Genomic DNA, 27,047 nt, shown 5'->3' on the forward strand with positions numbered 1-27,047 from the left:
CTCCCCCATACTCTCCAGTCCTGGTGCAGGGTCTTGACCTGAAATGCTGACTGTCCCTTTGCCTCCAAGATGCTGCCTGGCCCACTGAGGTCCTCCAGCAACTACTAAACATTGTCAATGCATTGTTTGGGTATCTTAATACAATCAGAGCATGTAATTAACCAAATACTGATGGACATTCCTGGCAGCAGTACGGACGGCATCAAAAATTGGATGGGATCCTAAAATGGTAGAAATTGAGATAAATGGATCTCACTAATCTTCTGATCCGCTGTTTTTGCTTCAGATTCTAGCATCTGTAGTCTCTTGTCTCCATGGCAATATTCATAATGCATGAAAGTGCTCATGCCAATATTAGGACAGTAACCAAGACAGTTATTATGACTGAAACCCAATTTTAATCTAACTAGGGTTTCCAGCTCTGATTGGGCGCATAGAGAAACAAAGGACTGCAGATCAGGGAGACAAGAAATTCTGCAGATGCCAGAATCTGGAGCAATACACGAAAAGTGCCAGAGGAACTCAGCAGGTCAGGCAGCATCCATGGAGGAAAATAAACAGTCGAGGTTTTGGGCCGAGACCCTTCATCAGAACTGGAAAGGAAGAGGGCAGAAGCCAGAATAAGAAGGTGGGGGGAGGGGTGGAGCACACGCAGGCAGGTGATAGGTGAGTCCAGGTGAGAGGGGGAAGGTAGGTCGGTAAGGGAGGGGTTAAAGATGTAATAAACTGAGAGTAGAAGAGCTGAAGAAGGAGGAATCTGGTAGGAGGGGGCAGTGGACCATGAAATAAAGGAGGGAGGAGGGGAGAAGAGGAGATGGGCAGGTCATCAAGGCAGGGGAAGGGAGCCATAGGAATAAGGGAAGTCAAAGAGTCGGGGGGGGATGGTGGAGAAGGGGTGGGGTTATCAGAAGTTAGAGAAATCGACATTGAAGCCATCAGGACTGCAGATGCTGGAATCTAGATGCAAAACACGGTGATGCTGGAGGAACTCAGCAGGCTAGGCAGCATCCGTGGAGAAAAGCAGGCGGTCAATGTTTCAGGTCAGGACCCTTCTTCAGGACTGAAGATAGGAAAAGGGGAAGCCCAAAATATTAGGCACATTACTGGAGCTTTTATTATATGTCCTACCATTGGTTACTCAACTATGTCCATCTTGCTACTGCCTTCCCCAGCCAATTGTTAAGTGATTACATTTTGTGACTCATTCAAAATGGCCTTAATCCCACACATAATATTCTTGCAAATTAAAAAAAATGTTTTTCTTGAAGGAAAATAGCGAAACACTCTGTTAATACCTTGTTTATTTTTCCCTGGGATTTAGTTCCCAGCGATATCTTGGAGATTGACGACACGGAAGACAGCAGATGCTGGAATCTGGAGCAAAAAACAAACTGCAGGAGGAACTCAGCGGGTCGAGCGTATACATAGAGGAAAATGGACAGTTGTTGTTTCAGGTTGAGATGAAGGGTCTCGACCTGGAACGTTTTATTTGCTCCAGGGACAGTTGAAGAGAGTGGATAGCCAAGGACTGGGTCAAGTGTGACACCTGTCTTAGGAGGCACGATTTACACTCCACTCCCTTCTCCTTGGTGCGATGGGCTAGGATAAATTCCAGGTTCACTGTGTGCTCACTAACTTGGGAAGGATTTGCTGCAGTTGAATAAAATCTGGGGTTGTGCAGAGTAATTTGGATAATTTTGCTCAGCAGTCTGGTTGAAGGGCAATCAAAAGTGACTCTTTACAAAGCTGAGTGACTAGCTGGATAGTGAGCAACTTCAGGAGAAACCTCCATAGTTATGACATAGAAAGAGGCCATTCGACCCAGTAGATCTGTGCCAGCTCACAGAGCAATCCCATTATCCCACTTATTTTCCATGTAATCTATTCTCCCCACATTCTGATCAACTTCCCCCGCATTCAACTGCTCATCTACACAATAGGGGCATTCTCTCTTCTCCCTTCTCCCATCGGGCAGAAGATACAGGAGCATGAGGGCACATACCACCAGGCTCAAGGACAGCTTCTACCCCACTGTGATCAGACTATTGAACGGTTCCCTTATATGATGAGATGGACTCTTGACCTCACGATCTACCTTGTTTGACCTTGCACCTTATTGTCTACCTGCAGTGCACTTCCCTGTAGCTACATAGAACATAGAACACTACAGTACAGTACAGATCCTTCGGCCCACAATGTTGTGCCGACATTTTATCCTGCTCTATTTAACCCTTCCCTCCCACATAACCCCCTATTTTTCTATCATTCATGTGTCTATCTAAGAGTGTCTTAAATATCCCCAATGTATCTGCCCCCACAACCTCTGCCGGCAGTGCGTTCCACGCACCCACCACTCTGTAAAAAAAACTTACTCCTGACGTTCCCTTCTACCTTCTACCTTCTTCCAATCACCTTAAAGTTATGTCGCCTCGTGTTAGCCGTTGGCCTGGGAGCCACTTCTGTTTACGTCTCGGAAGTTTAAAGTAAAACAAAACTGCATATGTTTGAAATCTGAAATAAAAATGGAAAATGCTGGAGGCACACAGCAGGTCAGGCAGCATCTGTGGAAAAAGAAGCAGAGTTGATGTTTGAGATCAAATACCTTACATCAGTTAACTGTTTGTATTTCCACAAATGCTGCCTGATCTGCTGAGTGTTTCCAGCATCTGAATTTCTTTGATTTTGCGATCCAATCTGTTTGAGGGGCCATCAGGATGCAGAATAAATTCTGGAAATTAGAGCAAATAATGCGAGAAAAACTCAGCAAGTCAGAGCATCCCTGGAAAGGGAAACGGTTTCCAGTATTTCCTGCTTTTATTTCAGATTTCTCAAATCTGCAGTTTATTTTTTTATAGAATAAATACCAGCCTTGCCAGCGATTCCCATTACCCCTGAACAAATAATAGTCATGGAGTCATGCAGCACGGAAACAAGCCCTTTGACCCACTGACCATCAACCGTGCATTTACACCAACCTAATTTTTTTTTATTCTCACAATAGATTCAAATAATGAATAAATTAAGAACAGATCAACCGAGACTAACCACGCCCTGGGTTAGTGTGACTTCTTTCCAATGGCGGAAGCTTTCAGTGGTTGTGCTTCTAAGGGGCCTTCCCCCAGGAATGGAAATGATCAGCTCTTTAAGAATGCTGATATATGCAGGTGAGGGGGAAGGTTTTGCCCAATGCAGGTATGCACTAGCTGTGAATGGAGATAAACCGGTTTAGTTGCTAGGTGAGGTTTGGTCCTGGGTATGCCTTGTTTGGGCAGTTTAAAGCAGCTTGTTATTCCTCAGAGTAGAACAGCACTCTTTACTGACCAGGAAGAACCTGAAGGTTGGAGGGTAGGGATCTTGGGCCTTCCTCAGAACATTTATTGATCAATTCAACTGAAACAAGTACAGTGATCTCAAAGGAGTCCTTCTGTGCAATAAAAAATGTTGGAAACAGCAGGTCAGGCAGCATCTGTGGAGAGAGGAGCAGAGTTAACATTTCAGATTGAATACCCTTCATCATGCATTTGTTGTTATTTCAGATTTCCACTACCTACAGTTTTCTGATTTTGAAAGGCCCTGTATACAAGTTGGTCTAGGCTGGAAGTCCTATTATACAGGACTTTGCAGATAGGAGAGGACCTGTGTGTAGTAACTTATATATGCAGCTGCTGTTGTTATGCCAGGTGTGTGTATAGCAAATGATTCCATTGAAGAAGGAGATATCCACGGAATGATTGAATTGCAAATCAGTGGCTCTGAGACTGGATCAAGAGGTTTTTGGAGTAAGGGATGACATGGATTAAGTGATTGCTAAAGTTCTCCATCTCCATCTCACTCACACTCTATAAGTTATCTCCTGCATTTTTGCAACGAGTTTGAAGAACAGGTCTTCATCTTCAGCCTTCTGGACTTAATATTGCAACTTCCAATAACTCACTTCCTCTTTCTATAGCCGAACTAGACATTATTTGCCGTAACTAATCCACCTGTGACATTGGCTCAGGGTACTTATTCCCTCACCATTAGCACACCCTGACCTGCTGTTTGCAGCACATCATTATTTCTTTGTTGCTCTCGTTAACAATGAAAAAAACTGCAGGTGCTGGAAAGGTGAAATAAGAACAGGAAGTGCAGAAAAAACTCAGCAGGTCAGGCAGCATCTGTGGAAAGAGAAACAGTCGACGTTTCAGGTCAGAACTGCAAAAGAGAGAAACCAAGTTAGTCTAGGTAGCACAGAGTCTAGGGTACTGGGTGAAACACAGACAAGGGAGTTTTACACCCTTTTAATGGCTACATTATCTCACCATGTTACAGATGCTCCCCTTGCTTCACTCACTGCCCTCCCCCACCTGTGCTACCTGGACTAACTTGAATGTAGAACAGTATGGCACAGGAACAGGCCCTTCAGCCCACAATATCTGTACCAAATATGATGCCAAATTAAACTAAATCTCTTCTGCCTGCACATGATCCATATCCCTCCAGTCCCTGCATATTCATGTGTCTATCTAGAAGCCTCTTAAATGGAACTGTCAATCTTCCACCACCATCCCTGGCAGCCAATTCCAAGTACCTACCACTCTCTACGTTTATATGTGAAAAAAAAACTTGCCCCGCATATCTCCTTTAAACTTTCCCCCTCTCACCTAAAATGTATATCCTCTAGTATTTGACATTTCTACCCTGGGAAAAAGATTTTGACTGTCTACTCAATCTATGCCTCTCATAATTTTATAAACTTCTATTAGGTCTCCCCTCAGCTTCTGATGCTCCAGAGAAAACAACCCAAGTTTGTCCAACCTCTCCTTGTGTCTCATTGCTTTTTCTCTGTCTCAGTTCTGAAGAAGGATCTTTGATCTGAAACATGAACGTTTCTCTCTCCACAGAAGCTGGCTGACCTGAGTTTTCCCAGCATTTTCTGTTTTTAATGCCCCGTTAACAACTTATCCCCTCAGCAACTCTGGTCTCACCCTATCACTGATATTCCCTTTGTTCTATCCATCCCACCACCCGTCTCTTTCTCTTTCCCAGTTCTGAAGAAGGGACCTGATTTGAAACATTGTCTATTTTTCTTCCCATCTATGCTGCCAGACCTGTCGAGTATTTCCAGCATTTTCTGTTCTTTTTCTTTTGGAATTCCAGTATATGCAGTTTCCTTATGTTTTCACTTACTGATCTAGAGAAACAGTAGATTCCGAGCTAAGTTTACTGATAGTTTTACTAATTAGGATTTGACAATAGTTCCCGACAGGATGTTTTATCTTGCTGTAATTTTATTAAGTCTCACACAGCGAATTCAGATAAATGAGCCATTTAGCCCATTCCTGGCTCCTGTGCATATAGACAAGATAAAACTGACTGCACTTCGGAACACTTAATTAGCTATTAAGCTCTTTGTGACATCTTGGGGATAAGATGTGCAATAGAATGCAAATTTTAATTTCATTTTTGGTTTCTATAATCTTTAAACTAAGACATATAAATAAAGCCCTACTTAAATTGCAGCTTTGAGGATATTGCAGATCCTGCAGCTGTGTTTTGGCAGGGACCATTGGTGTTGAGGACCACCCTGTCCCCCGTGACCGGCCCAAGGCTGAATGGGAGCCTCCACCTCTACCCACCTTCTGTCTGCCCAATCTGTGCAGTACTGTATTCTGCATACACTGAAGAACGAGGAATAGCAGGTAGTTCTTAAGATAACACCACTATCAGCAAGTATAAAGACTGCTTGCATAGTTTATTTCAATATCGTAGCCAACATTATTCCATTAACACGGATTCACACTTGTTCCGATTATTATCAAATTGCTGAGAGTGAATTGGCATCCATCTTTCTGACTTTACATGACTTATCTCCAAAAAAAGTATTTAATTAGCTTTGGTGCATTGTGAGAGTACAGGAAGTGCTATATAAATGCAAGTCTTTGTTTTATTGTAGCATTATTGTACATTATCTGTACTGATAAGAAATGGTCTGTACTATCTCTGAGCAAACATCTGCATGATGGTGATAATTACTGAAGCAAAGGAACAGCTATAAATTTTCATGAGGGTTTATATTACATATTAATGTAGTTTACTGGACCCTGCTTTGTGCATTTTGGCTATTATATTACACTACCCACACTTCAAAAATGTTTACTCCATTTGCTGTAAAGATTTTTCGGTCCTGAGGTTGCACAAGGTGCTAGAAATTCTGTTTTTTTTAAAGAACTAATTTCACCTCCTGCTCAGAAGAATGGAGGAGTCTTTACCCAGTATTCACAGCAGCAGAGAAATCACACTATTTCTGCAAGTGTGCCAAAGATCAAGGGGATTTTGTGCCATTATGGATGCTGGGTGAATATTTTCCCAATTATTCCCATTTTTTTATACCAAATGATGGTCATTTTGGAACAAAAGCCAAAGAAAGAAGGACAGCTAGTTCTGAATGAGCCCTAAGTTTATCAGACTACAGTGGAACCTATATGGCTTTGTTGGCTGAGGCTGTTAGACATGTAGCTGAATATCAACATTTTTAATCTTGGAATCACAGAAGCTTCCAACATGGAAGGAAGGCCATTTGGGCCTTTGTACCCATGCTGGCTCCTTGTCCGATTTAAGCCCATGTTCCACATCGTGGCTTCTTGAATGTGGGTGTGTTGGACTGGTTGGTATGTTTTACACAAGGAACAGTACAATGCAAATCTCCACAATCTCTTCCAATCCTACCGCCTCTCTGTGCTCTCCATTTCTGACTGTTGACCCTCCACAATATTAATTGCTTCACCAATGGCGGCCATACTTCCACCTGCCTGGTTCCCAAGCCCTGGAATTCCCTCCCTCATCTGTCCGTTTTTAAAGATGCCCCTCAGAATCTAATTCTAACAAAACTTTTGATCACCTGTCCTTGTGGCGCAGTACCAAATTTTATTACTGGCTTAACTCCAACTTGCAAAAGCAATGTACTGCAGACAGCACAATACAGTGGTGCAGCAGTAGAGCTGCTGATGTGGTGATGTCTATGTGGAGTTTACAGGTTGTTCCTGTGACTGTGGGAGATTCCCCTGCATACTCCCATTTCCTCCCACTTTTCAAAGGCTTGCGGGTTGGTTAATTGGCCACTGCTGGTGATGGGTGGCAGGAGAATGGGTGGGGGGAGTTGATAGGACTGTGAGAGAATATATCTAGTAGGGCATGCATTTAAGGTGAGAGGGAGTAGGTTCAGAACAGACGTGAAGAGTACGTTTTTTACTCAGAGAGTGGTGGATGCCTGGAATGCATTACCTGATAGGGTGTGGAGGTAAATTCATTGGGGGCTTTTAAGAGGGGCTTGGATGGGCATATGAATGAGAGGAAAATAGAGGGATATGGACATTCTGTAGGTAGGAGGGAATAGCTATATCAGCACGACATTGTGGGCCGAAGGGCCTGTTCTGTGCTGTGTTCCATGTAATGGTACCAATGGGAATGGTCTGAGAGCTGGCATAGACTCGATGGGCCAAATGTCTCTTTCTGTCTTGTAAGAACATTGTGGAAATCTGAAATGGTAATAGCTTCTGCTGGAAGTACTCCACAGGTCAGATAGCAACTGTGGAGAAAGTTAACATTTCATTTTCATGTTCTTTCATCAGAATAGATAGCATTGACGTGCAAGGATTTAGTAAGTGTGAGATGTTTTCTAAAAATGCTTATAAGTGTCTACATACTCCTTCTCAGGTCCTTGCAGTTCAGTGTCTTAGTGACTCAGCTTCCCTTTATAAACTCTGTTCTAAAGCAAGTGACGTTTCCACTCGGGAGGCTGATTCAGGCAACTACGTATGGAGTGGACACCTTCTGCGTCAATCTACCTCGATAAATCCTATAGCAACTGAACAGTTTTCAATGGGCCTGACGCCGATGTGCTATTTTCTGCACTTAGTCCAGAGATTGTTGCTAGGATATCAGGCACTGCTCAGCTGCAGACTCCCACCAGTTCAGTGACGGCTGCTGCCATTGTACAGGTGCGAGACGCATCCTTCCATTGTTGGAGATTGTAGCCTTTTTTCAGGATGCTTCGTTGAAAGCAAATACAGCTAGCAAGTGACTGGAAATAAAACAAAAACACAGATGTGGGAATCCAAAATAAAAACAGAAAATGCCGGAAACACTGAGCAGGTCAGGCAGCATCTGCGGAGAGAGAAACACAGCTAACATTTCAGAATTGACAAAGGGCCTGGATTGTTCATTCTTTCTCCTGTCATTAAGTCCTCGCCCTTTTCACAGACCTGCTGAGTGTTCCCAGCATTTTCTGTTGTTGTATACATGTAGCTGGACAGTTTAAGCAAGGAATTAGAGGTTTTCCACCACTCTACTTCAAACAGATGTGCAGGTCTCTTAGCTGTTGGAAGCACTCTGCTGGTCAGTCAGCGTCTCTGGAGAGAGGAATGGTTAATGTTCTGAGTGTGAATCACTTACAGTTCTGATTAATGAGTCTGCAGCTCTTCTCTGAACTACTGACATCCCTGCAGACTGATTTACTGAGTATTTCCAGCATCTGTGGGATCCTTAGCTTTACTTAATTAATGTGACACAGAAGCAGTGGTACAGTGGCACAGCTAGCAGAGCCGCTGGCTCGCAGTGCGGGAGACCCAGGTTCAATCCTGGCTTCGGGTGCTGTCTGTGCGGAGTTTGCACGTTTTCCCTTTGACCGTTTGGGTTTCCTCCTGGTGCTCCGGTTTCCTCCCACATCTCAAAGACGTGCGGGTTGGTATGTTAATTGGCTGCTGTAAATTTCCCCTAGTGTGTACGTGAGAATCTGGGCGAAGTCAATGGGAATGTGGGGAGGATAAAAATAAAGATCAATGTAGGATTATTACAAATGGGATTAGTGTAAATAGGTGGTTGATGGTTGGCATAAACTCAGTGGGCAGAAGGGCCTGTCTCCATTATCTCTATGGTGACTCTGAGGCCATTCAAGCAACCAAGTGTGTGCCAGTTCCCAGCAGAACCATCCCATCGGTCCCATTTCCCCTTTTATTTCCCTGCACCCTGCAACTTAATCTCTCTCACACATGCTCATCAACTATTCTAGCCCTTTCTGCCCACTTACCTACACTCAGGGGTAATTTACAGTGGCCAACCACCACATCTTTGGGATAGAGTCATAGAGTTATACAGCACGGAAACAGGCCCCTTGGCCCACCTCATCTATTCTGACGCAGTTGTCTACCTGAGCTAGTCCCATTAGCTGATATTTGGCCCTTATCCCTCCATACCTTTCCTTTCGAGGGGGCAGGCAGGGTGGAGGTAATTTGTTCAGTCTCAGAGAGAACATGCACGACAGCACCTGAGGATCGAACGCAGATCCCTGGAGCTGTGATGCAGTGTTGCTAACTACTACACCACCGTGCCTTCCTTGCCCTGCTGTCCCCGAAGGTAAAGTTTAGGTGAGCATTGTTAACCCAGATGGAAGGGATGGTGTTGCAAGTGAGTCTTCATGCCATGGTGGGCGATGGTGAGGCAGGAGTTTGGTCAAGAGAGGTGCGTATTAAGATGTGTCATGGAACAAGAAGAGAGGCAGAGAGCTTTGGAGAGGGGATTCCAGAAATTGGGGGCCAGGGGCTGAAGGTAATCCCGGGGGAGAAGGGGTAAAGTGCTTTGGTGTGTGTGGAGAGTAAGATCAGGAGGTCATAGATGAATTTCCCCCCAAAATCATTCATTTATGGCACATTGTGCTTGAAGATGGGAGTGAGCCAACTTCTGGTAAATGATGCAATATTTTCCTTGTGCTGTTGGGTAGGGAGTTCCCAAATACTGTCCCATGCATAATGAAGGAATGGCCATTTTGTGCGTCAAGATGTGGGACTTGGTGGGAAGTTTCCATACTGCAGCTGCTGCCCTTGACCTTCCAGATTATAAAATGATGGATTTGGCAGATACTGGTGAAGAGTTGTGTATGCTGGGAAGCTGGGGTAATGAGGGGGAGTGAGGAAGGAGGGGTTCACAAGTGACTTTGTCTTACCTAAGGGCAATGCCAGATGAAGCCTGCAGGTGGAAGCTGAGAACACGATGTAATTGGGGTGGCCTTCATGGAGAATACACAGGACCCAAGTGTTAGGAGTTGGCGGTGTTAGAGAAACTCGGGAGGCCAAAGGGAAACAAGTCACCAGGATCCAATGGACTGCAATGCTCAGGTTTTAATGGGAGTGGCTGCATAGAGCGTGGACGCATTGGTTGAAATTTATCAAAACTTGCTAAATTCCAGCAGGGTACAAGAAGATTGGAAAACTGCCAAAGTTCAAACAGGGAGGAAGACAGAAGATGGGGAACTACAGGCCAGTTAGTTTAACAACTATTATTGGCAAGATGCTAGAGTCAATAATAATAGGAAATCACTAATCATTAGGAAAGCGGAATATAATCAAACCTAGTCAACATGGTTTGTGAAAGTAAATCGTCTTTAACAAACTTGCTTGAATTCTTTGCAGATGCAACAGGGAGGGTTGATAGAGGGGAATGTGAAGATTTAGTGTATTTAGATTTCCAAAAGGCATTTGACAAAGTGCCACATAAGAGGCTGATGCATAAATTACAAGGCTATTGTATCAGAGGAAGTGTGTTAGCGTGGGTTGAAAACTAGCGATCTCAGAGAAAGTTGGAATAAATGGGTCCTTTTCAGATTGGGAGGAGGTAACTAGAGGAGTACTACAGGGATCAGTCCTTGGCCCACATTGTTCACTATTTATATTAATGACCTGGAGGAAGGAACAGCATGGAAGTTTCCAAGTTTGCCGATGACACAACAATAGGTCGAAGGGTGTGTCATGATAAGGATACTGTGATTCTGCAACAGGGTGTAGATAGATTGAGTGAGTGAGCTAAAGACTGGCAAGTGGAGTTTAATGAGAAGTGTGAGATCATGCACTTCAGTAAGAGAAATCAAAGGGCGGATTATTGTCTAAATGGAGAGAGAGGGATCTTGGTGTTCTAGTGCATGAATCACAAACAGCTGGCAGGCAGGTCCAACAAGTAGCTAAGAAGGAAATATCATTTTGGCCTTCATTGCAAAAGGGATGGAATTTAAAAACAGGGAGATTTTGTTGCAAGTGTACAAAATGTTGGTGAGACCACACCTGGAATACTGCATACAGTTTTGGTTCCTTTACCTAAAATAGAAATTGTAACATTGGAGGCAGTACAGAGGACATTCACCAGAATAATTCCTGGGATGAGAGGGTTTTCCTTCCAAGAAAGCTAAATAGTTTGGGCCTATATTCCTCTCAAACATAGGAACATAACTACAAGATAAGGAGCTGGTCATTTAACACTGAGGTACATGGAAATTTCTTCTCACAGAGGTGGTGAATCTCGGGAATTCTCTGACCCGGTGGGTGGTGGAAGCTGGATCATTAGAAGTGTTCAAAATGGAGGTGGATAATAATTGATAGATTGAGGAGGAGAGGGGCAACGAAAAGTGGCACACAAGAGCAGTTGAGGCCAGCATAGATCAGCTATGCCATTTGATAGAGGAAGTAGGCTTGAAGAGACTTAAAGCCTACTCCCATTCCTATTTTCTTGTGGTTTTGTGGGATTGTGCAGTGCATTGTGTGAAAGCATAGTTCTAGTAGGGAAGAAGGGATTATAATTGGCAGCTATTACTGCTCTAACAAGATGCAGGAAGAAAATGCGATGGGCAGTTAGATGCAGAGCCAAATTGCATCATCTCCTAATTGCCTCAGATCCATTAAATATATCTGACGTGATGGATTGCAGAAGTCAGTGGACTGGAGCCCGATGATTTAATCTGATTTATTGCATTCTGTGGTAAGTGTATTTGTGTTTGCCTTCCTGTTTGAATCTTCAAGCTGAGATGCTGCAGAGTACACAGTTTCCAGAGTAAGTGAAGACTGTCTCTAAAATCATAGGTGTGACCCTACCTAATTAGCCCCAAAGACCCGAGGTGAGGGGTCTTGGGAAGGACTTGGTATTGTGGGAATTCCAACCACTTAACGCACCACAGAGCACTGTCAAAGTTCCCAGGATACACAGGGCAGGATTATCTCGATGTATATTTTAAAATAATTCAATCGCCATCCAGCAGTAATTGTGTTGAACATAGAAAATATTACAGAGAATTGTGTGGAGTGGCAGCAGTGAAAATTTGACTGGTTTATCTCCAGAACCAGATTCTGCCATAAGAGTGACAAGGTCAGCATTCAAAGGCTGGTTCTGCTTTGGAGGAATTCATTCCGGAAGTTGTGTGTGTCTGTGTCTGGCATGGCTCTTTGTGTGTGTCTGTGTCTGGCATGGCAGTGTGTGTGTCTGTGTCTGACATGGCAGTGTGTGTGTCTGTGTTAGGTACCTATCTGGCTGCCCATGCTTCTATCCGACCATCTGCACACACACACACATACATACATTTGGGGTACTTTCCTACATGTGAGGTGCTGCACATACGTAAGTTACTGTTGTACAATTGATTTAATTCCTCCTCCCACAGTCAATCAGCCCAGGTTTCTGCCCTTAACTACCACTGACTGATTCTTGCTTCATCAATGGCCTTTGGGTGCAGTTGGTCAAGCCCCAGTCTCGCTCTGTCAGTGATGTGGAACCAAACCTCGTGAAGCAGAAGAATGAACAGGGCTGGAGAGAATTGGTGGGTGGGGGAGGTGGGGTTGAGGGAGTTGGGGGGGAAGGAGATGGCAGCTTCACACTTGGTGGCTTTGAGCTCTGATTGGCTCTGATGGAATCCCTGAATTTATTCTCTTCAGGACACAGCAGGCCAGGAACGTTACCGCACCATCACCACAGCCTACTACAGGGGCGCCATGGGATTCCTGCTAATGTATGACATCACCAACCAGGACTCCTTTGGTGCCGTACATGACTGGTAAGTGCACTGTACTTCTAAAACGCAGGTCAAACTCGTGTACATAGAACATAGAACAGTACAGCACAAGAACAGGCCCTTCGGCCCACAATGTCTGTGCTGAACATGACTCCAAGTTAAACATCCCTTCTGCCTGCACGTGATCCATATCTCTCCATTCCCTGCACGTTCGTGTGTCTATCTAAAAACCTCTTGAATGCTATTATCGTATCTGCCTCCACCACTTCCCCTGGCAGCCCGTTCCAGGCACCCGTCACCCTCTGTGTAAAACATAAACTTGCCCCACACATCTCCTTTAAACTTTCCCCCTCTCACCTTAAGCCTTCGCCCTGTAGTTTAATCCATCCAGTTCATGTTGTCTGTATGGTTTATTACTTCTGTCTCCTGTCTCACCACTTCCCCTCTCCTCTTTATTACTGGCCATCTCTCCTCTCCACTCTCAGTCCTGCAGGGTTTTGACCTGAAACGTCGACAGTTCCTTCCACCCCCTCTACAGATGCTGCTCAGCCTGCTGAGCTCCTCCAAAGATTGGAGGCGCAAGCAACTGTAGATGCTGGAATCTGGAGCAACACACAAGATGCTGGAAGAACTCAGCGGGTTCGGCTGCATCTGCGGAAGGATATGGGCAGTTGACGTTTTGAATCCAGATAAAGGGTCTCGACCCGAAACGTTGACTGTCCATTTCCCTCCACAGATGCTGCCTGACCCACTGAGTTCATCCAGCATCTCATCTCTTCCTCCAGCAGATTGTTGGTTGCTCCACATTGAAGCATCTGCTGTCTCTTGTGTCTCTGGTTTATCTTACACGCACCAATCACACCACTCTCTCTCACGGGTGTGACTCGTGCATGAGTGCAGGTTCCATGGCCACAATGCCCCTTTACTTCTCATCAAGAGGTGGGGGCTGGCCATGGGGTTATGGCTCCGTGAGTGCTGACTGGTGCAGGTTTGCGGGGCTACTTGTGCCCTCTGGGAGGGGTTCCTTGGAGGCTGATAGACGAAAGAACAGATTCCATTCATCCTGGAAGGAACAGGCATGCAGTGATTCCTGCTGGGGAAACGATTTTACTGGTGTTGGCGTGCAGGCTCTGTGAACTCAGACTGATGAATACTTTAGCTGTTGGAGGGATGTGTCTGTTCCTTCCATTGCCACTGCCCACAGCTCCTATTCACAAGCTTGCTGTTATAACTTTGGGGTGAAAAACCATCCTGACTGGCCTACGCGTGACTCAGATCCATCAAAGTCTTAACTAGGCCTTCAGGCAAGTAGGGATGGACACCAAATGCCAATGACATCTACAGGCTGTGAAAGAACAAAGGAAAACAGCCCTTTGGTACTCCTTGTATCATCTTTTTTTCAAGTCCTTGCTTGTTCCAATTGACTCAAGTTGTAGGCTTCTCTTTCATGTGAACACAAGAGGAGTTAAACATTGGAATATTTTTGGCAAGACCTGTCGGATCCGGTTATTTTCAAATCCGCAGGTTCTTTCAGGAGTCAAAGAATGAGTTGAAAACAACTTGGTGCTTCGCAATGTTTTATTGGAAAAGTTTAAAACATAGGAACAGTCACAGAGCACATGGCACTAGCTTTACTACTAGGAGATGAGCCGAGACAAAAGGAACTAAAGATGAGCTAGGGCTGGGGGGTGGGGGTGGGGGGGGGGTGGAAGAGAGCAAGAGTGTGATTAACAAAAAAAACGACCTTTTATAACTGAGATAAGAGGTACTCCTTAGCTAACAATAGTCCGATCAGGAAACCTATTAGATAACTGTGGCAAAGCCAACCAGTGAGAAAACACATATTCACCTGATGGACGAACCAATAAGCTAGGAAGCGGCCATTCCTTGTGCAGCCACGAGGTGTATTAAACACTATACATATTAAAAAACCACTTAAAACAGTCGAATCCAACAGACCTTTGCAAGTTCCGATCCAAAGTGATGGAGTCACACAGCTTGGAAGCAGGGCCTTCGGCCCACAGCCCATACTAACCATAAAGCATCCATTTACACTAATCCTACACTGATCCCATTTTATTCTTTCCCCACATTCCCGTTCCATCAACTCCCCCTAGATTCTACTACTCGCCCACACAACTTGGGGCAAATTGGCTAATTAATCAACCCGCACATCCTTGGGATGTGGGAGGAAACTAGAGCACTTGGAGGAAACCAGAGCACTTGGAGGAAACCACACGGTCACAGGCCGAACGTTCAGATTCCACACAGACAGCACCCGAGGTCAGCATTGAACTCTGGTCGCTGGAGCTACGAGGCAGCAGCTCTATTAGCTGCGCCACTGTGACTCCCATTAATTAATCTGGGTGTGGGATCCTTCCATCAACCAAATCTAGGAATGGTGTGTGTCTTGGATCTGCTGTCCACTTTAATTCACTGAGGTAGTCCCTGGTACTTGGATGGGATGCATGCTATGAGCTCAAGTGTGTTGCTAATGTAGCAGAGTCTATTTTCAGCAACCAATAATGAGGGCTCAGGTTTAAAAGTATCTGATATCATTCAGGAGGCACAACTAGTAGGGCTGCTGCCTCACAGCTTCAATAACCTGGGTTCTACCCTGATCTCGGTTGCTCTCTGTATGGAGCTTACAATTTACAGCAGCCCGTTCACCAACCAACCCTGTGACTGTTCCGGGTCCCCTCTGATACTCTTGTTTGCTCCCAAGACATACAGGTTGGTAGGTTTGGTACCTCCGGCGTAAGAGAGTGGCAGGAGAGTCAGGGCATGTGGATAGTCATAGGGAAATAAGTGCAGGAATGGGAATCTTCTGAGAACCAGCAATGACTCATTGGGCTAAATGTTGCAGGAAAAATATGAGAATATGCATCTTGTGGTTATCTTAGTAATTTGGTAATAGTGTTAGCAGGGAGAGAGGGATCTGAGTAGGGCTGGTCACAAACCCTAGGCAGTGGTAGGACAAGCTGATAAAACAGTGAGGCAAGCACTTGGCTAAATATAAACTGGAATTGCTGCAATTACTCAGCAGCTAGGCTTGCATCTGTGGAGAGTGAGCCAGTTAATGTTTCAGGTCAGTGAACTGGCACTAGAACTGGGAAAGGTTGGAGATAAACGTGTTTGGAAGATGCGGAAGAAGTGGGGAATGGAGAGAGATGGATGATGGGACGGTGGGAAGCAAGAACAAGGAAACTGCAGGATTGGGTTGGTTTATTATTGTCACAGGTACCGAGGCACAGTGAAAGGCTTTTGTTTGCGTGCCTTCCAGACAGACCGTGTTATAATTACATCAAGGTGGGAGAAAGAAAACAGAATTCAGAATATAGTGTTACAGTTACAGAGAAAGTGCAGTACAGATAGATAAATAAAGTGCAAGGGCCATGATGAGGTAGATTGGGAGATCAAGAGTTCATCTTCTAGCGTGTGAGAGGCCCATACAAGAGTCTGATAACAACAGGATAGCATCTGTCCTTGAGTCTGGTGGTTTGTGCTCTCAAGCTTTTGTATCTTCTGTCCAACAGAAGAGGGAAGAAGAAAGAATGACCTGGGTGAGAGGGGTCCTTGATTATGTTGGCTACTTTCCTGAGGCAGCGGGAAGTATAGTCTGAGGGGAGGCTGTTTTGTGTGATAGACTGGGCTGTGTTCACAACTCTGCAATTTCTTGGACAGAGCAGTTGCCATACCAAGCTGAGATGCATCCAGATAGGATGCTTTATATGGTGCATCTATGAGTCATTAGGGACATACCGAGTATCCTTAGCCTTCTGAGGAATTAGAGGTGTTGGTGTGCGTTGTTGGTACCGGGGAAAGAAGGAAGGGATGGCAGATACCAGAGATGGCTCTGGAGGTGGAGATGGGAGAAGCAAACTCTGAAACCCTGCAGTTACTGGAAATAGAAACTGTTAATTAGCTGGAATTGTTGAGTCTGGAAGGCCGTGAAATATCCAGTGGGAAGGTGAGGTGCTGTTTCTTGAGGATATGGGTTTCATGGCTTTGTAGAAAGTCAGCCTTAAGTGCAAAAGGATAAGAGAGCCGTGCTAAATCCTTGAATAGCTATCTTGGCCTCAGCTGATCTTGTGTATAATTCTGGGCACTGTGTTTTAGTTGGAATGGGAAGCATTGTGGTGATTTACCTGGATAAAGGAATGGAAGAAAGTGAGATTGTTCTCTTTGGGGATATATTGACAGGGATCAGGAGCTTTGGTTAGGCATGGAAGGAGCAACTAAACTATTTCCTGTACCAAATGATTCAGTCATCAGAGGATGTCAAAACTGGTGGGGAAATAATTGTTGGGAAGACCATTCAAAAAACGATGGTGAATTGGATTCAAATGGATGTGCCACAGAGGTCAAAAGTTTGACGTTTGGAGAACTCTTTGGAATAACTGGCGTGGGCATGGTGAGCTCAGGAGCCACCTTTTGTGTTAGAGGATTTGGAGCCATTCCACTCTTACCCTGCATTAGGCCCAAGTGGAGTGATCAAGGTAGTGTTGTTTAACCATGGTCTCTTCATAGCTCTGGTGTCCTATTGTTCAACAGGGCCACACAGATCAAAACGTACTCATGGGACAATGCTCAGGTGATTCTGGTTGGCAATAAATCTGACCTGGAAGATGAACGTGTTGTACCCACAGAAGAAGGAAGACGATTGGCTGATGAGTTAGGTACGCAAAACAGTCTCAATCATTTACTATGTTTCTTTACAGTGTTCATTTTCCGACAGGGAGATGCTTGGCAAATGCCCTCACCCCCGTAACAGTTGGAGTACATCCACGTCCTTCAGCTGGCTGCTTGAGACAAGGTTTCTGGGGTGGTCTCCTCAAAGGAGACGGATTTGTTCTGGCTGGGCCTCTGCTGTGTCACCGGGGAACTATTTCTGGAGTGAGATATGGTTCAGTGGCAGTACTTGCACCTCTTGAGTCAGAAGTTATCAGTTCAATTCCCTATGCAAAGTATGTGAAAATAACATGAACTTCTTTGGAAATTTTACGACATTAAGGGTGCTATATACATGCAAATTATTCTTAATCTAGTGGATGATGAAACAACTATTCTTTTCCATTGATGTCATAGAATCGTACAGCCCTTCGGCCCAACATGTCCTTGCTGACCATCAAGTACCCATCTCCACTAATCCCATTTACCACCACTTGGTCCATAGCCTTCTATGCCTTGGCGAGTCGAGTGCTTGTCTAGATATTTCGTAAGTGTAATGAGAGTCTCTGCCTCCACCACTCTCCCAGGTGGTGTGTTCCAAGCTCCAACCATCCATGGTTTGAAAACAATTCTTCTTTCTAACTTTTACCTGTTTCTTTCCATTATTTCACTTCCAATCCTGAGTTGTCTCCCGAAGACCCAACTTTTAAAATGTAGACAGGCTGTTACCCTGGCTCATTAAGTCCCCACAAGAGGAAGTATTTCCCGTCACACCCACCCCACTCTGTTCCCGTGTTGTGTGGGTATCTGGTTGAATGCAAACCCATTACTCACAGCACCAAAACATCTCCAGTGCTGCGTTTCGTGGTTCAAAGGCTCAAAACAATAACATTCTGACTCTGAGAGATGAATTTTACCGCTGAATTAAGTCTCACTCCCAGAACTAAGAGGAAATGTAAATAATGGTGACCCTGCTTGTGATATTCTTCCTCTGGATATATTTTTTTCCCTGAGTTTAAATCAAGTGGCCAGATTACAGTGCCGATGGAATTCAGTTGGATCTCTGGGTTTTGCAGTTTATCTATATATTGGGAAGGGAAAGGTACACATGTTCTCACTCTCTAACTGCTCCCATTCACTCATTGACCAGATAACTGTGTTTTCAGCTTATGCCCATGGTCACCTTGGTTTTACTCTATCAGAGACATCCCCCACCCCCATCTTCCCTGCAGTTTAACAAGCTTCTTTTATCTCGTTCCCAGTTCGGACAAAGGTCTTCAATCTAACACATTAACTTTGAATCTCTTCCCAAAGATGTGGCCTGACCTGTTGAGTATTTACAGAATTTCCTGATTTTTAAATTATATTTACAATCATTCCTTGAGTTATGAATGTATAATTTCTGAATTTTCACTATAATGCCATTGACTTTTTGGGATATGTGTCTTCAATTTATGAAGGTTCTTCTTACTAGCCCACAGGAATACACTGTACTAAAATGCAATTGCCTAGTCTCTTCCATTTGCAAAATTGTACTCAATGAAACATTTTCCAGGAACGTAATCTTTTCATAAATCATGAATTGGTAATTGGTTTATTATGGTCACATGTACTGAGATACAGTGAAAAGCTTTTGTTTACATGCCATCCACAGATCGTTACATACATAAGTATACCTGAGGTAGTGCAAAAAGAAAAAAAACAGAATGCAGAATATAGTTTTACAGTTACAGAGGAAGTGCAGTGCAGGTAGACAAAGCGCAAGGGCCATGATGAGATACATCGAGACACCAAGAATTCATCTTTAGCTTACAAGAGGTCCATTCAAGAGTCTGATAACAGAGGGATAAAAGCTGTCCTTGAGCCTGGTGGTACGTGCTCTCAAGCTTTTGTACCTTCTGACCGATGGGAGAGGGGGAGAAGAGAGAGTGACCAGGGTGGGAGGGGTCCGTGATTATGTTGGCTGCTTTCCTGAGGCAGTGGGAAGCGTAGACAGAGTCAGTGGAGGGGAGGCTGGTCTGTGTGATGGACTGGGTTGCGTTCACAACTCTCTGCAATTTCTTGCAGTCTTAGGCAGAGCAGTTGCCATCCCAAGCTGTGATGCATTCAGATTTGATGCATTCTGTGGTGCATCTGTAAAAATTGGTGAAAGTCATCAGGGAAATGCCAAATTTCCTTAGCTCTCTGAGGAATTAGAGGCTGTCTTGGTCATAAGGTCCATATTACTGGACCAGGACAAATTGTTCATGATGTTTACACTTAAGAAGTTAAAACTCTCAACCATCTCCACCTCAGCATCATTGATACTGACAGGGGCATGTACCCCACCTCGCTCCCTGAAGTCAGTGACCAGCTCTTTTGTTTTGCTGACATTGAGGGAAAGATTGTTATCTTGATACGATGAAAGTACACTCTCTATCTCCTTCCTGTACTTCCATTGTTTGAGAATGGCCCACTATCGTGGTGTCATCTGCAAACATGTTGATGGAGTTCAAGCAAAATTTATCCCTACAATCATGAGTATATAGGGAGTAAAAGGAGTAAGATGGTAAGGAATAAGAGTAAAATGGCACAACTCAAGGCATTTCAGAGGACTGATTTTCAAACAGAGTGGAGCCATGTATGAGAAACAGTGACCATAAACTTGTCCAAAGGTTTTAAGGAGCTTTTAGAAGTATGTGGAGAATTGAGAGGGAATTCTAGAGCTTTAGGGTTTTAGCAGCTTAAGGTGGAGTTGCCAGTTATAGAACAAAGAAAAGTGAGATTGAGGAAATGTTAAAATAGAGATTATATGTATCATGATGGCATCGTTCAGCATTGAGTGAACAATCCTCACAGTTCAGCTGCCTAGCTCCTGTTCTCTCTGCAAAGCCGTTTTATTTTTAATCTAGCCACCGGGGGAGTTGAAGTATAGGATCACAACAATTCTTAGTCTTGTAAAGTCACCTACAGAATATTATAACACTGGTCTGGGAGGCTGGTGAGAAGAAGAGTGATGGGATTAGGGAACGGGCAGCAGGGTTTTGGATGAGCTCAGGTTTACACAGGGCATTGGAATAAATTCTCTATGGAGAAGTGAATTGCCCCAAACTCTGAACATGACGCCAGCTCCTTGTCTGAGCTGGGGAACAGACTTCAGTGAGTTGGTGGGAGAGAGGAGGGTTTAGGTCGACACTCTCAATTTCTTCTCTCTTTTTTTGGGCAGGGTTTGAGTTTTTCGAGGCAAGTGCAAAAGAAAACATTAACGTGAAGCAGGTTTTTGAACGCCTGGTCGACATCATCTGCGTGAAGATGTCTGAAAGCCTTGAAGCTGATCCCTCGATGCTCGGCAACAAGAACTCCTCTCTCGCTGAGAACCCTCAACCACAGGAAGGCAGCTGTGCATGCTAGGATCCCTTACCTCTGACCTCTGACCTACATCACCTACCACAGATGTCACATGGTTAAGAATGGGTTTGGGGAAGGGGTGAAATTTGACTTCAGAATATGTGTAAGATTCAGGATTAAAACTTGTGTTTTGTTTTTTTATTAATTATTTGGCCAATCGTTTTTACATGATGGTGAGGTGACAAAATCCATTGACCCATCCAGTTAAGGAATTCCTTCCTATGCTCACCCATCTGAAGCACCCGTTGTAAAGTCACCAAGAGCACGCTAGGAAGAACCAGCTGACTGACAAAGTTCTGCTCTACCGTGGTGAGTGATATCTGCACCAATCACCTTCTGCCTTCCGTTTTTTGGGAGGGATGCCTCCAAATCTGAAATTGAAAACTTTGGTTCCAATTGGGACTGAAATATTAAAATTAAAACAGGTCACATGTTTGGAACTTTATTGTTGTTCTGTTGGAGGATCGGATCGGTGCAGGCATTAACCACCATGGTTGTCCCTAACCTGGAGGGAGACCTCTGCTCCTTATTGATTGGTGAGAGGTGAGATGTATAATCAGGGGGTGTAGAAGGAAGCACCATCCACCGAGCCTCACCAACTGTCCCCTCCCCGTCCTCCAGCTGAACGTTATGGGACAAACCCAGCTGGCCGTGCTCAGCCGTTACTGCAGTGCTGACGTTAGTGCAGACCCTACCTTGCAGCATTAATCCCACATCTGGAGTAATATTTCCACCTGCATGCTGCCACGTTCTGCAATTGAACTGAAAAATTGCATTCGGACTTGCCGAATCAGTGTTTTATGCATCAAGGCTTTTGTGAATGTGGTTCTGATTTCCGTCCAGGAGGTATACTCCTTCTGGCAGTGACACCCACGTCAGCTCGTCTCTGGAAGTGCATTATTTCTATGACTCCTTGCTGTTAAGGGTGCATGTCTGTCTCCCACTAGCTTTCACTGCTCTTCCTCCATAGAGTTATACAGCATGGAAACAGGCCCTTCGGCTCAACTCATCCATGCCGACCAAACATGCCTGTCTATGCTAGTTGCATTTGTCCGCGTTTGGCCATATCCTTCTAAACTTTCCTGGTCGTGTGCCTTTCCAAATGCCTTATAAACGTTTGTAATTGTACCCGCCTCTACCACCTCCTCTGACAGCTCCTTCCATATAGCCACCACCCTCTGTGTGGAAAAACTTGCCCCTCAGCTCCTCTTTAAATCTTTCCCCTCCCACCTTAAACCTATGCCCTCTAGTTTTAGACTCCCCTACCCTGGCAAAAAGACTGACTACCCTATCTATGCCCCTCATAATTTTTAACCCTCTGTTAAGGTCACACCTCAGCCTCCTTTGCTCCAGGGAAAACAGTCCCAGGTTATCCACTCTCTTCTTATAACTCAAGCCCTCCAGTCCACGTTAGTGTTAATTTGTCCTGGCAGTATGGAACTTAAATACTGCCCTGTGCCAGTGTTTAAGTTCCATACTTGATCTATCTGTACATTTCCTCCCACTTGTTTCTCCTTAAAGGTATCTCTGCTATTCTCTTTGACCACTGTGGGAGGGAGGGTCACACTTTCCAGGTTCAGAGGTTCTCCTGAGTTTCTCTGGATTTATAAGTGCTCTTATCTCAATGGCGCCAAATTTTCGAGTCTCACATGTGGAATGGTATTGCCCACATCTACCCAAACAAATGTTTTGTAATCTCAAAGGCCTTTTATCACCACCCCTCTACCACTGACCCCAGCTCAATCTTCTCTTTTCCAGAGGAATAAGCTCTGTCTCCCTGGCTACTTCATCTTCTCGGTCCTGATAATGTCCTTGCCTTTTGCACGGAATCAAAGGAAAATCACCCTTTGTAAATCTCTTTTGTATCTCTCCTAGAACAGTTGCATGGACAGAGACCAGACCTGTGCACGTTGCTCTAAATAATCAAAGGAAGTGAGTGCGAGGGTGGCTTCTTCAACCTTATCAGAATGTAAGCAAGCAGGGAAAGTATGTGCAGATTCACCCAAAGATTCAGGCTGGCCCTGTGACTGGGATGCATGGAATTGGGTTCAAATTCTCTTTCTCAGAGGAACTTTTTTTTTGTGCAAGGTGCCACCTTGCTTGTTCCATTCCCCTTGCGATGCAGTGTGAACACCAACAGTATCAGCTGTCGTCAACCTCCACTGCTCACGGGTACCTGCACATAACCATGGATAACCCTGCCGGTTATTTGCCTAGGCAGTGACCAGTGCCAGTATTATGATGTTTAAGTTCAGCTTCTGTGGCCTTGAGAGCTGATTGACACTTAAAGAAAGGACACGCATTTCCACAGCACCTTTCATATCGTCTTGTCAATCCAAAGGACTTTGTGGCCAGCGATGTGCCATTGTGTGTGTTGTTGAATGGCAAATGAGGTGGAGCCCGCAATGGGTGTCCTTTCTCGCATCTTCATGCTACACTGTGCCAAATATCACTCAGGCTTAAAATTGGGTGAGAGTCACACTGGTAAAAGGCCATTCGCCCAGGTTGATGCCACCCAACCAATTAGCATGTAGTGATCTGTTTGAACTTGGGATGGTTAGGTTTTGATGATTCCCATTACATGTGAACATACTAATTATCTCATGACACAGAAAGAGACCATTCGGCCCAACAGGTCCATTCCCGTTCTCTTATTTCCCTGTACCCTGCAACTGATTCTCTCTCACGCATGCCCGGCAACTTCCCTTTGAATCTTTTTGCCATTAACCTACACTGAAGGGGTAACTTACAGGAGATAATTAAGCCTCCGGGATGTGGGAGGAAACTGGAGCGCCTTGGGGGGGGAAACCAATGCAGTGACAGGGAAATGTGCAAACTCGGCACAGACACCATCAGAGGTCAGGATCTAACCTCTGTGAGGCAGCGGCTCTAACTGGGCGAAGGGGAGCTGAGGAGGGAAGCAAGGGGTAGAGGGAGGGAGGGAGAGACAGAGGAGGAAAGGAGGGGGAGGGGAAGACAAGGAGAAGAGGGGGAAGGTACAAGGGGCGGGGGACATAGAAGCCAGCTGAGGTGCCCATAGTCTTGAGCAAGATAAAATGGAATAATTGTTAATAGAACATACAACACTACAGCGCAGTACAGGCCCGTCAGCCCACAATGTTGTGCTGATATTTTATCCTGCTCTAAGATCTATCTAACCCTTCCCTCCCACATAGTCCCCCATTTTTCTATCATTCATGTGTCTATCTAAGAGTCTCTTAAATCTCTTAAATGTTTGGGGAAATTGTCAGTCCCTGAGGTGCCACCCTAAAGGAGAGCAGAAACTTGCTCCTGAGTCCCTCCAATAGATGCTGCCTGACCTGCTGAGTTCTTCCAGCACTCTGTGTGTGCGTGTGTAACTCATTCAATATAACTTGCAAAGGGAAATGAATGAAAATGGAGAAACAAAGGACTGCAGAGGCTGGAATCCAGATGAAAAACACGACGATGCTGGAGGAACTCAGCAGGCCGGGCAGCATCCGTGGAGAAAAGCTGCTGTCAACGTTTCTGGTCAGGACCCTTCTTTAGGACTGAAGATAGGAAAAGGGGAAGCCCAGTATATAGGAGGGAAAAGCAGAGCAGTTAAAGGTGGACAAAAGAGGGGAGGCGGGGTGGGCACAAGGTGGTGATAGGTAGATTCAGGTAAGAGATAGTGATGGGCAGGTGCGGGAGAGCAGATCCACCAGGGGATGGGTAAAAGAAGAGAGAGAGAGTAAAGGCTAGGAAAGGGCAGAAAAGAAGTATGGTGGGGGAAGGGGACGTTTGTGGGGATTACCTAAAGTGGGAGAATTCAATATTAATGCCGTTGAACAAATGAAAATTCTTGAAAAAGGAATATCGGTAGGGCGAGCAGGAAGGAGTTGGGGAGTGGATCTAATTGGATAGCTTTTTTTTAAGAAGGGTCAGCACAGGAGGATGAATGGTCTCTTGCTGTACGTCGTAGTACTGTGACCAGGACGAGAACTCACTACTGACTTGGCTCTCTCCCTGTTCATGGTTTTGAATGTCGTCAGTGGAAGGAACAAAGACTTGGGCAGCTCTGTTTGTGACCTGTGACCAGGAGAGTGGACGGAGGGAAAGGAATTAAATATGACTCCTTTTATTCCCACTCAGAGTTCTGGGTGGCAGAAGCTGGCTCATACACAGTGTCCTTCCAAAGGCAGCAGTGGCAATTACTTCTGGCTGCAGTAACTCCTCAGCAAGACAAGAGCTTAGTTTTCGAGTCAGCACTGTGCTGACTGTGAGGTGGTAAGTCAGTTGTTCATCGTCTGTTGGGAGATCAAGCCTCTCTGCAGTGTGTTTGTGATGGGATAGTATTAACACAAATGGCAGAAAGGCCACCTCCTGCACTGTACCTTTCACTGGGGGCATTTTCCTTCCACAGTCTACCCCCTGCTTGTACTGACACAAATGCTTCTGGGATTACCAAACACCACCAATGTTGGTGCCTCAGGAGGAGGCCATTCATCCCATTGTGTGCATGCTAGCTAAGGGAAAATCTGTTGAAGCTAATCCCACTGTAGCTCTCAGTATGTTGCTCTGTGTGTTACGATATTTCAGGTACTTATCCAGGTACTTTTTAAACCTGATGATGATTTCTCTCACCACCACCCCTTTCAGGGAGTGAGTTCAAGCCCCCATCCATCTCCTACTCTCCTGGGTGAAGGTACTTTCTCCAACACCCTTCCAATCCATGCTCCACTGCTTTTATCCTCTCAAAGTGTAATGAGTCTCTCTTGTTCTTCCTTCCTGCTTCTCTCCTTCCTTCCATACTCTGTACCAAGTGCTGATTTGCTTCAAATATATCTCTACTGTATGCGTAGATTTTAAAATTCCACAAGGAGACTTTTCCTGTGTTGCTGGGATAAATTTTGTTAATTCCACGCCAGATTTGGGAGAAGGAAGTCTGTATTGGGAAGAGAAAAAGACGCTGTGAATATGGACCTTTCTATCTTGTACCTGAATGTTTCATTGGGACCTTGGCTTGTGTTGAGCGATGTCTGTGTGTTTAACATCCGGAAAGAAATAAATATTGATATTTAAAAAGCAATACTGTTTCTCTGTTGTACTTATAAATACACCGTAGGAGGATATTCAGCCCATCAAGTGCATGCCAGCTCCAGGGCAGTAATCCTGTTAGTCTCACTCCCTGGCTCATTTCCCTTCACATTCTCTCTCACACGCACATGACCTTTTGATTCGTTTGGCCATTCACCTACACTAAGGGGTAATTTGCAGTCGCCAATTAACCTACCAACACGCTCTTGGGATGTGAGAGGAAACCAGAGCGATCACAGAGAGAACTTGCAAACGTAGGTCGCACCTGAGGTCAGAATCGAACTCGGGTCTCTGCAACTGTGAGGTAGCACCAATAATCACTGCACTACCATTCATTTCACTTGCACAATGTACAAGAGCCGAGAGGGAAAGAGCACGAAACTTGTATTTATGTTGTCACTTTCTGGATGTCTGCAGTTTGAAGGCCAATGAAGGACATTTGTAATGTATGAAACATGTCCGCCAGTGTCTGCACAGCAACAACGTGAGGCTGATCAGAAGCCTTAAGGTAGTTAAGGTTGGTTGGGGATGTTTTTGTATCTTTCAGGAGCAGGGAAAATAGGTTAGAGTGTCAGTGACGATTTGCTCTCCAACTAACCTTTCCCTCCTTGATGTACTGGTGTGATTCTGTCTGACGTACTGGTGTGAGCACATAAGGTACCGTGTAAGTTTATGGACTGAAGGGACAGTGAGGTCACACAGTGCAGAGTGATTCAGTGCAGGAACTGTGTCACAATCTGAGTCCTTTGTCATTGCCACTTGGTTCCCTTAACCTTGCCATCGGTGGGGGCAGGGCTGATATGACGGTCTGTTCCAGACGAAGACAACTGACCAACAGCCGCGTTTCGAAACGTGGTGATAGAGCCGGGAGAGGCAAGGGTGATGGGGAGTTACGTGCGTTTCGGAAGGAGGCTTGTGTGGAGCAGATACCTGGACGTAGACCTGTTGGGATGAATGGTACATCGGTGTTCTCGTGACCTTATACTGGGAGTCCCCAGGTTATAGCAAGGGGGTCCCTTCCTGAGAACTGTTCGCTACCCAAACTGTCTGTAAGTCGAAGACGAATGGTGACAGGTGTGTGGGAGAGGGTCACAGGAACAGCAGTGACGGGGGGGGGGAGCGAGCA

General features: G+C 45.1%; 1 protein-coding gene across 1 annotated transcript in view; it reads left to right on the top strand.

Moving 5' to 3' along the window:
* Window positions 1-25,913, top strand: part of rab3da (RAB3D, member RAS oncogene family, a) — a 53,120-nt gene extending 27,207 nt beyond the window's left edge. Inside the window, exons 3-5 of the mRNA XM_052041981.1 lie at window positions 12,729-12,847; window positions 17,360-17,484; window positions 20,682-25,913. Coding sequence (XP_051897941.1) covers window positions 12,729-12,847; window positions 17,360-17,484; window positions 20,682-20,866 — 429 coding nt within the window. The 3' untranslated portion in view covers window positions 20,867-25,913. The remainder of the gene's footprint in view (window positions 1-12,728; window positions 12,848-17,359; window positions 17,485-20,681) is intronic.
* Window positions 25,914-27,047: the final 1,134 nt, after the last annotated feature.

The sequence above is a fragment of the Pristis pectinata genome, chromosome 31 (assembly GCF_009764475.1).
Source record: "Pristis pectinata isolate sPriPec2 chromosome 31, sPriPec2.1.pri, whole genome shotgun sequence".
Lineage (NCBI taxonomy): Eukaryota > Metazoa > Chordata > Chondrichthyes > Rhinopristiformes > Pristidae > Pristis > Pristis pectinata.